This window comes from Haliaeetus leucocephalus, unplaced genomic scaffold (assembly GCF_000737465.1).
Source record: "Haliaeetus leucocephalus isolate CR32 unplaced genomic scaffold, Haliaeetus_leucocephalus-4.0 Scaffold300, whole genome shotgun sequence".
Lineage (NCBI taxonomy): Eukaryota > Metazoa > Chordata > Aves > Accipitriformes > Accipitridae > Haliaeetus > Haliaeetus leucocephalus.
Window position 1 is genome coordinate 57,726 of NW_010972736.1, and position 9,284 is coordinate 67,009.

The 9,284-nt window shown below is 53.4% G+C and overlaps 1 protein-coding gene across 2 annotated transcripts in view; it reads left to right on the plus strand.

Moving 5' to 3' along the window:
* Positions 1-7,503, plus strand: part of POLA2 (polymerase (DNA directed), alpha 2, accessory subunit) — an 8,199-nt gene extending 696 nt beyond the window's left edge. Inside the window, exons 2-18 of one of the 2 annotated variants that reach the window (XM_010570667.1) lie at positions 368-495; positions 591-676; positions 899-953; positions 1,058-1,164; positions 1,253-1,446; positions 1,551-1,639; positions 1,760-1,915; positions 2,015-2,077; positions 2,179-2,221; positions 2,369-2,487; positions 3,012-3,050; positions 3,288-3,361; positions 4,416-4,524; positions 5,813-5,919; positions 6,236-6,295; positions 6,687-6,813; positions 7,053-7,503. In XM_010570667.1, coding sequence (XP_010568969.1) covers positions 368-495; positions 591-676; positions 899-953; positions 1,058-1,164; positions 1,253-1,446; positions 1,551-1,639; positions 1,760-1,915; positions 2,015-2,077; positions 2,179-2,221; positions 2,369-2,487; positions 3,012-3,050; positions 3,288-3,361; positions 4,416-4,524; positions 5,813-5,919; positions 6,236-6,295; positions 6,687-6,813; positions 7,053-7,199 — 1,703 coding nt within the window. In that variant the 3' untranslated portion in view covers positions 7,200-7,503. The remainder of the gene's footprint in view (positions 1-367; positions 496-590; positions 677-898; positions 954-1,057; positions 1,165-1,252; positions 1,447-1,550; positions 1,640-1,759; positions 1,916-2,014; positions 2,078-2,178; positions 2,222-2,368; positions 2,488-3,011; positions 3,051-3,287; positions 3,362-4,415; positions 4,525-5,812; positions 5,920-6,235; positions 6,296-6,686; positions 6,814-7,052) is intronic. The other variant, XM_010570668.1, reaches the window with a different exon arrangement.
* The last annotated feature ends 1,781 nt before the right edge of the window (positions 7,504-9,284 follow it).

A 9,284-nucleotide genomic window follows, 5' to 3' on the forward strand; every position in this document is an offset into this window, starting at 1 on the left:
GTTAGGGTGATTTGGGGGTGTCAGGGTTGTTTGAGGGAGGGGGTTTGGGGTAACTTGGGGGTGTCAGGGGAAGTGTTTGAGGGGGTTTCAGGTAGTTTTGGGGTGTCAGGGGAGGTGTTGGGGGTAGTAGGGGAGTGTTTGGGGGTGTCAGGTGGTTTGGGGGTCATGGGGGGGTGTTATGGGGGTCAGGACTTCGGGAGCTGCCTGATTTTGGGGGGTACAAGGTGAGCTGGGTTTTTCGAGGCTCTAGAGCAGGAGAAGGGGAGGAGGAAGGTGTGTGGGGGATGGCGGGAGGCCCACCGGTGGGTTTTGGGGTGCACTGGGCAGGGGGGGTCCCCCAACCCCATTAACCCCTCCCTCCCCACAGTGGTGGAGTTGTGCCTGACCCACGAGCTGGACCCGGAGGCGTTGGCCAACGAGCTGTTGGCCTTCGTCACCAGCAAGAACCTCGGCACCCAGCTCTCCACCGATGGCCTCGACGCATTCGAACACGAGGTGGGGGGGTCCCCTGATATCCCCCCCTCACCCCCAAACCCCCAAGAAAAGAGGGGGACACACACTCACCCTTCCTCCTCTTCTTCCTCCTCCAGGTCCTCACTAAGCGGAGTAGCAGGTACCACCAGAAAAGGGACAACCGCTACAGTGGTCTCCACGACATCTACTCCCTCCAGGAGCTGTATCCCGCGGGTTTTGGGGCGATTATTAAAAAAAATGGGGTATTAGTGTCCCGCGTGGGGTGCATCCTGCTAACCCTCCCTCAGTGGAACACGTTTGGCCCGTTCTCTGGAAACGAGGCCTCATTAGCACCGGTTAATGGGAGGAATTCATGGCTTAGGGGAGTGCTGGTGGGTGTCCCCCCAAAAATAAGGGTCTTGGGTGCTCCTTAACGAGCCGGCAGCCTTGACGAGGAAGAAGATGATGAGCTGCTGGACACCTACACCACGCCGTCCAAGGTGCACGCCAACACCTCAACCAAAACCTACCCCCAAATTAATCATTTTCTGCCTCGAAACCCCTTCACCCCAAAAACATCCCCCCCCCTTTTTTTTTTTTACAGGGTTCCCAAAAACGCAGCAATTCCACCCCGGAAAACCCCCGGCCCAAGCGGACCCTCGCCTCCCGCAGCCCCTACGCGCTTTTTTCTCCCAATACCTTCTCCCCGAGGTAAACCATTGCGCCGGGACCGGCGCCAGCGCTCGGCGGTGGTGCCGTTGCCAGTTGACACCGTCACCCCGCCTTTTTGTCTCCACAGCGTCACCCCCTCCCAAAAATACACGGCGCGCAGCAACCGCGGCGAGGTGGTGGTCTCGTTCGGCTCTGTCCAGGGTCCTTCCTGGAGCGGTCGGGGCGGCCGCAGTTGCACCCCAAAACTTTTCGGTTCCCTGGAAGAAAATCTGACAAAAAGCTACAAATACATGTTCCAGAAAGCGCTTGACGTCCGGGAAGGTGACGCCACGACCCTGGGCGGGGATCCCCCCCTCTATTTGGTGGTAACCCCGTTTCTGGGGAGACGTTTTGGGGTACGGATAACGCCTGTGCTTCCTCCATAGTGCTGTCTTGGAGGATCGAGGAGCTCGGTGATGTCTTGAAGAGCCACCATCACCTGGAGGGCTTTGCCTCGGTGTTGCTCCCGGCGCAGGTGAACCCCTTGCCCCAACACCCACTTTTGGGGGGAACCTCTTGGTATTTTGGGGCAAAAACTGACTGGGTTGGTGGGGTTTTTTTTGTTTGTTTTTTTTTTTTTGCCATTCTCCCACAGGAACCGGTGACGGTACTGGGTCAGATCGGCTGCGACAGCAACGGGAAGCTCAACGCCAAATCGGTGGTGCTGGAAGGTGACCGGGAACACTCCTCGGGCAGACAAGTCCCCCTCGACCTCTCAGAGCTGAAGGAATATTCCCTCTTTCCCGGTCAGGTGCGGTTGCGGTGATTTTTGGGGTGCAGGATGGGGGGAGCACCCCAACCTTCCTCACCCAGATTTTGAGCCTGATGCCATTTTCCCACCCACCTTCAGATCGTGGCACTGGAGGGGACCAACACCACCGGGAGGAAGATGGTGGCTTCGAAGCTCTACGAGGTGACGGCACGGCGCTGCCGGCATCCCAAGAACGGGTCTGGGAGCTGGTTTGGGGGTGAAAAAAGGAAGATTTTGAGGCAGTGTTTGTGGTTTATCTGCAGGGGGTGCCCCTTCCCTTCCACACGCCGCCAGAGCCAGCCCCAGGTGAGCCCCGACGCTTCCCCTGCCGGCGGCCGCTGCGGTTTAAAGCCGAGATGTGTTAAACCTTCCCCACCGGACCAGGGAAAGGTTTTGGGGTGTCCCTAAAACCCCCCTTTTTGTCCCCAAAACCTCCTTCTTTTGTCCCCGCAGAGCAGAGGATGGTGCTGGTGGCCTGCGGACCCTACACCACCTCTGACAGCATCGCCTACGACCCACTTGCCGACCTCGTCGAGGTGATCGTCCGCGACCGCCCCGACGTCTGCGTCCTGGTGAGGGGCTGCGGCAGGGACAGGGTCCCCCCGATCTTGGGGTGGGGGGGCTTGGGGGACCCTGATTTTATTAATCAATTATTTATATTAATTGAAGCGATGATATATTATAAAACAAGAGGCCGCAGCGTCAAAACACGTTTGAGGTTTCGAAACCTTGAAAATCAGCATAAAAATGCTGCTGAGGAGAGAGGCGGCTCGGGCATGATCCCAAAACATCCGTTTTTCACTCTAAAGTGACAAAAAAGCCCTGTTAAGAGCAAATTGTGGTCTTTGAGCATCCCCAGCAGTCAAAGTCTCCCTTCCTGCTCCAAAAGGACCTGCTGCTTTTATCAGTCTCCGTTTTGGGCTCCATTTGGCCTGGGTTGCAGGATAAAATCTGAGCTTCATTAACAAGAAGTATTACCAAAAATACCTTTTTCTGGGCAGTTTAATGTGTTTAACTTGGCTCTTGGGGCCGGCGACATGCACGGGGCTGTCCCTGCTTGTGGTTTTCTCTGATTTTTTTCACTGTTTCTTCACAGTTTGGGCCATTCCTGGATGCCAAGCATGAGCAAGTGGAGGTGAGGGAGAACTGGGGGGCCCTGGGGTCCCCCCATTTGTTTCATCCCTCGGTGGGGGGGCTGATTTTCCCCCAAGCTCCTACATCCGTGTGGATTTTGGGTTGATTGATCCATGGTGCTGGACTCTGGAAGGGCGAAGAAACTGGGGAAGGTGGTGGGGGTGTCCCAGCGTCCTCACCCTGCACCCCAAAAGAAGGGGGAATTGTGCAAATCCCATTTTTTCCCCTCAATTCCTAGAACTGCCAGCTCCTGGGGTCCTTCGCTGAGGTCTTCAAGCTCTGCCTGAAGACGATAATCGAAGGCACAAGAAGGTAGGGATGGTAACTGCGTGAAATTATTAGTTTCCACAGGTAGTTTTTGCTTAAAAACTCCTTTTTCTGCACCAAACAGGCTCTGGATGGGGGAGGTTTCCACCAATTCCATGAGGGAGAAGGGTGGCAGAGGGGGGAAAATCATTTGATTTGGGTCAAAAGCTTCGTAACAGGCTCTGAAATGGATTTGAGTTGTGTTTGCCTGCTGTGAGATGTGTTTATAGCTGGATCCTGGCTTCTCTCCTCCACAAAAAAAACAAGGAAAAAGGAACCGGGAACGGTTGGCGGCACTTTTTTTTTCCCCTCCCCGGTGTCATCCCGGGGCCGGTTGACGGCGCTTCGCCCTTCCCGGCGGTGCGAGGGACGGCATGAACAAAGAACAAGTGAGGGGGGTTTTTTGGTTTTTTTGTGTGTTTTTTTGGGGGTGGTTTTTCTTGGTTTTTTTCCTTCCTGCCGGGCGCTGCCAGCCTTTTTCATCCGCTGCCAGACTCCGGCAGGGACAGGGACGCGCCACTCTTGTCCCTCTCACCATCAACAACCCCGCCTGACGCCGGGTGACCTGCGTCGAGGGGTGGGGGGACACCCCAAAACACCTCTTCACGCCCCTCCAGCATCTCTCCGCCCACGGCCTCCACCTCGGGGTGTATTCAGACCCTTTCCTTTATGATTGTTGTTTAAATTAACTAAAAAGTCTGGTTTTAAGCTTTTTTTTTTTTTTAATGCTTCTTTGGTTAGGTGAGGTCCCTGCCCAACAGGGGAAGGCTGTATTCGCAGCCTGATTGTTCCCAGGGGCTTCGATCCCAGAAAAACCTCACCTTCTTGCAGCCCTTTCCCCTCCTGCGGGGTGAAACACCTCTCCTGCAAAAGCTGAGTAGGTTTTTGGGGCGATTTCAGCAGATTTTGGGTCCTCTCGCTGCCAGAATGCCCCAAAACCAGCTATTTTTGAAGGTGTCTAGCTGTCATTTCTACATGAAACGCTGTTTCCAGGTGTTAATGTTCCTCGGTCCTGCCTGTTAATTAATCGCCTGGGGTTTTTTCCCTCTTTTTCTGACAGTGCCGGCTCTCAGCTCATCTTCGTCCCCTCGCTGCGCGACGTCCACCACGACTACATCTACCCGCAGCCGCCGTTCTTCTACCCTGAGCTGCCGAAGGACGACAAACCGGTAACGAACCCCCCGCCCCATTCAGCAATTCCGCTTTTTGGTTTGGTTTTTTTTTTACCCCAAAGAAGCCGAATAATGTTGAATTTCCAGGAAAATCCCACCTGTCCTTACAAAAACAAGTTGCCTAGGTTTGAGGTGCAATCTCCCTGGGTTTTTTTCTGGCATCTTTTTCCATCCGGCAGCAGTTTCTTGCCAAAAAATGTCCCCTTTGGGAGCAAATACCAGGAAAGCTGTGACTTCCTGGGGGAGAAGGGATTTGGGAGCGGAAATCCGGTGGTCCTCACGCCTCGCTTGTGAGGTCATGGTGTTCCCCAAGATGCTTAACGAGCAAACGGGGAATTAAATAAACACAGCGAGACGGTGCCAGCACTGGGAAACCCGCAGCAGTCATGCTGGTGCCATGCAGAGCTCCTTCTTGGCTCTCGCCGTGATCTTAGGCCTCTCCCAGCCTTTTTTGGGTTAAAATTCCCTAATTTAACTCCTTTTTTTTCCTAGGGAGCAGCTTCTGATGCTCCTGGTAGAAAGTCCAGCACAGCTGCAGCCGTTTTTGGGGTGCATTTTGGCTGTTTAAGGAAAGCTTAGCATGATTGTGGCACTTTAGGGCTGGTTTAGGGGTGTTTTAGGACTGGTTTAGGAGCGTTTAAGGAAAGCTTAGCGTGATTGCAGCATTTTAAGGCAGATTTGGGGTATTTTGGGGGTGAGTTTGGGGTGTTTTAGGACTGGTTTAGGGGCATTTAAGGAAAGCCCAGCATGACTGCAATGTTTTAGGGCAGGTTTGGGACAGTTTAGGGCAGATTTAGGGTATTTAAGGAAAGCCTAATGTGACTGCAGCATTTTGGGGTGGGTTTGGGGCATTTCAGTTAAGTTTAGCATGACTGGGACATTTTGGGGTGGGTTTTGGGGGTGTTTAAGGAAAGCTTAGCATGATTGTGATGTTTTAGGGCAGGTTTGGGGAGGTTTAGGGCAGATTTAGGGTATCTGAGGAAAGACCAGTGTGACTGGAGCATTTTGGGGCAAGTTTAGGGTATTTTTGGGGGTGGGTTTGCGGTGTTTTAGGACTGGCTTAGGAGCATTTAAAGAAAGCTCGGCATAATTGTGACATTTTTAGGGCAAGTTTGGGGCAGTTTAGGGCAGAACTGGGGTATTTGAGGTAAGCCCAGTGGGACTGCAGCATTTTGGGGCAGGTTTGGGGGCATTTAAGGAAAGCTGAGCATGTTGGGGGTGTTTTCGGGTCTGTTTTGCACTGGCGACAGCGGGGTTGGTGTCACCCTCTCCCTCCCCCGGGCAGCGTGTGCACTTCGTGTCGGACCCCTGCACCCTGGACATCGACGGCGTCGTTTTTGGCCTGACCTCCACCGATCTGCTCTTCCACATGGGTGCCGAGGAGATCAGCAGGTGGGTGCTGGCAGGAAGCCGGGAATTCAGGAAAGCGTCGGAGCGGGGATCTCCCATCGGCGGCCAGATCCAGCCTCAAATTTGCGGGATCTTGGCAGGAAGCCTCGTCCGGGACTGTTGCCTCTTGGTTGTCTCCTCCGGCGGTTTGTTTCTCTCCCGGCGCATGTGGTGGGGAAACAGAGCTGCCCCCATCCCTCAGTGCCTGGCAGAGGGGTTGTTAATTAGGCAGCGTGCCTAATTAATCAGCACAGCCTGCGAGCTTTTTTTCTTTTTCCTTCCTTTTCTTAACCGTTTTACAGCTCGTTTTCTCTCGCAGCTCATCCGGAATCTCGGACAGGTTCACGCGAATCCTCAAGCACATCCTGACGCAGAGGAGGTGAGGACTTCGTACAAACACGCGGTCGAACCCAGAAAGGGCTTTTTTGTGGCCAAACGAGGGAAATCCTGTACTGGTCTCACCATCTTCCCTTTTAAAGCCTTTTTTTTTTTTTTTTTAACCTAAAAAAATGTCCTTTTTGGGTTTTGTAACCCTTTAAGAACAGGATTTGGAGGGTTTTAGCACTCTAAGTCCTCCGGATGGGTGTGTGTCAGCCTTCCTGATAGCTGCCCTCAGAGACAGCAGATATCTGGGGACAGCCAAAAGCAGCAGAAAAAAACTCTTTCTAAGCCAAAATTATCTGCTGGTTGCATCCAAGCCTTGTTGCTACAGGCGAAGGCGGGTGTTCCCGGCTGCAGTAACCTTTTTTTTTTTTCCCCTGTGCTGGCAGTTACTATCCGCTGTACCCCCCCTCAGAGGAGCTCAACATTGACTATGAGACCTTCTACAGCTATGCCTCGTTACCCGTCACACCGGATGTCCTCATCACCCCGTCAGAGCTGCGGTACTTCGTTAAGGTCAGTCGGCGTGCGCGCCTGCCAAAATACCCCCCAAAACCCACTGTATTTTGACAAATTTGCACAAAACCTGGTGTACAGCACGACTAAAGCACAGCCTCGTGCGGGGCAGTGTAGCTGGCAGGTCACACGGCGTCACGGCGGCGGCTGTAGGCGGGCGGCTGTCGGCGTCCATGTTGGCTGTAACCGGGCGGCTGTCGGTGTCCGGATCTGTGACTGTCGCTCTCGTCTTCCCGCAGGATGTGCTGGGCTGCGTCTGCATCAATCCCGGCCGGCTGACGAAGGGGCAGGTCGGGGGTACCTACGCCCGCCTGTACATACAGCGGGAGGATGCCACAGGCGAGCGGAAGAGCCCGTGCGTTGCCGCTCAAGTTGTTAAAATCTAAATCGTCGGGACAGAGACTTATTTTTTCTGACCCTTCTTCCACCTGCGACTTAATTCCTTCCTGGAAACAAACGGATGTTAAAATACACTTTGAATTTTGGTTAAAACCCACCCAAAACGCTTGTGTTTGTCCCTGTGCCCGAAGCTGCCTTCGCCTGACCCCCTTTCACAAGATGCCGACTTTGCACCGTGCCCCGGTTCCTCCTGGAGCCACCCGGCCGAGGTGGGACTCTGCTCTGTGGATGGGGGCGGAGACTCCATCCTAATAATTGCTAATTAATTGATTAATGCTAAGCACAAGGCAGCAGGAAGCTGGGTTTTGTAGTGGGTTTTTTTTTTTTGCAGGTGTGGTTTCAGACGTGCTGGATTAACAGCGATGCGGGCGCAGGGTGATTTGGGGTCACTCGTTAGCTGGAGCGGGAGGACGCAGACTCCCTGTGTCTTCCTCTCCTGCTCGTTAAGTAAACGAAGATAATCCTCCAGCTGGATTTACCCACAGAAAAGGGGAAATCCTGGTGTGGAAAGGGGAATCTCGGCACACGGTGGGGCCGAAATCCTCCTCTGCCGAGGTACCGGTGTCCTGAATTCACCTCCTGGGTGACATCGTTTGGGATGAGCTTCCTCATTATGGGACTCTGAGTTTAATTAGTCCAAGAGCAATTAATTTACAGGTGCCCAGGGGGGGCTGCACCACTGCTTCACCAGTTTCGGTGAAGGATGCCGCAGCTCCTGGCTTGGCTCCGGGCAAAATACCAACGTCGGGTTTGGGTTTGAAACATTTTCCCCCACTTTTTGCCTCAAATTTGCGGCGAGGAAGCTGGAAAAATTAATTAAAATCCCTCCCTGCTCCACTCGGTTCCGGCTCTCCTGGTGTTCATTCCGCTCCAAGGCCGGGCACGGGGAAAGGAAGGTGGAAAAAGGAGGGGGTTTTGCTGGAAAAAAAGGTAAATCTGATGTGAAGAAAGGGAATGAGTTTCGTAACTCCCCGCCGTGGGGTAGTTACAGGCGTCGGGAGGCTGGAAAATTATGTTGGTTGGTGCTGAGCCGGTGCGTGGCTCCCTTCGTTAATTTTCCACTTAATTACCTGACTGGCCTTATTACAGACTCTACGTAAAAGCAGCATGTTTATCTTCTCTCACCCTTTAAATCCCATGTGGGTGTGAGGGCATATTTAGGGTAAAAAAGGGGGAAAACAGGGTCTGGGGAGGGAGATCCCCTCACAATTTTTGCGTAAGTCTGGCTGGCCAGGATTTGCCCGAAAAGCTCTGGTTTCTCCCCAACTATCAGTGCAAAGCAGCTGGGCAGTGTCGTCGTCGTCTTCTCCAACTGTCACATCTCAGTCTCAGTTCCTCCTCTGATCTTTTGCCGATTTTAGCACTTCTCACCCCAAATGAAAATGCCGTTTTTTCCCAGCATGGGTTAAAGAGGGTTTTTTTTTTTCCCCCTGCTTTTTTCAGTTTCCAGATTTTTGGGGTGTTTTTTTTTTTCCACCTGCTGCAGGAGCAGAGGAACAAAACCCCTTTTTTTTTTTCCCCATTTTTGGCTTTGAAGTTCCTTGTCCAGCCTCAGTTTCCCCTCCTAAAAACGCTGGTTTTGGTTAGAACACAAGCGGGACAAGCTGGGTGCAGGGTGCTGGGGGGGGGTGGTCAGGTTGATTCGAACACATCAGGACTGAAGCAGCCAGCATCTCGTTTGCCTCTTAATTAGATGATCCTTGAGGACGAGGCTAATTTGGGATTTAAACGAGTGACAGCTCCAGCATTACGAGTTGGCCAAGGATTTGGGGTGGGGGGGGGGGGGCAGATTTTTCCAGCTTTATTTTTCTTTCCCCAGGGATTTTTCTAACAGAGAGCTGCATCGCTGTGTCTTCCCGCAGTGGAGCGGGGAAATCGAGGCACGATGGCGTTCCTGCCCGCCGTGGGAAAGGTGAAGCCATCTGGCTCTTCATCCCGGTGAGAAGCGAATGCCGTCGTTCCGTGTTTTGGGAAGGGGGGGAGGAAGAAAAAAAAAAAAGGAGCACCCTCCCGGGAAGGGGAAACCGAGGCCCCGTGCCGGGGTGGGGCTTGCACGTTGGCTCGGTGCCGGC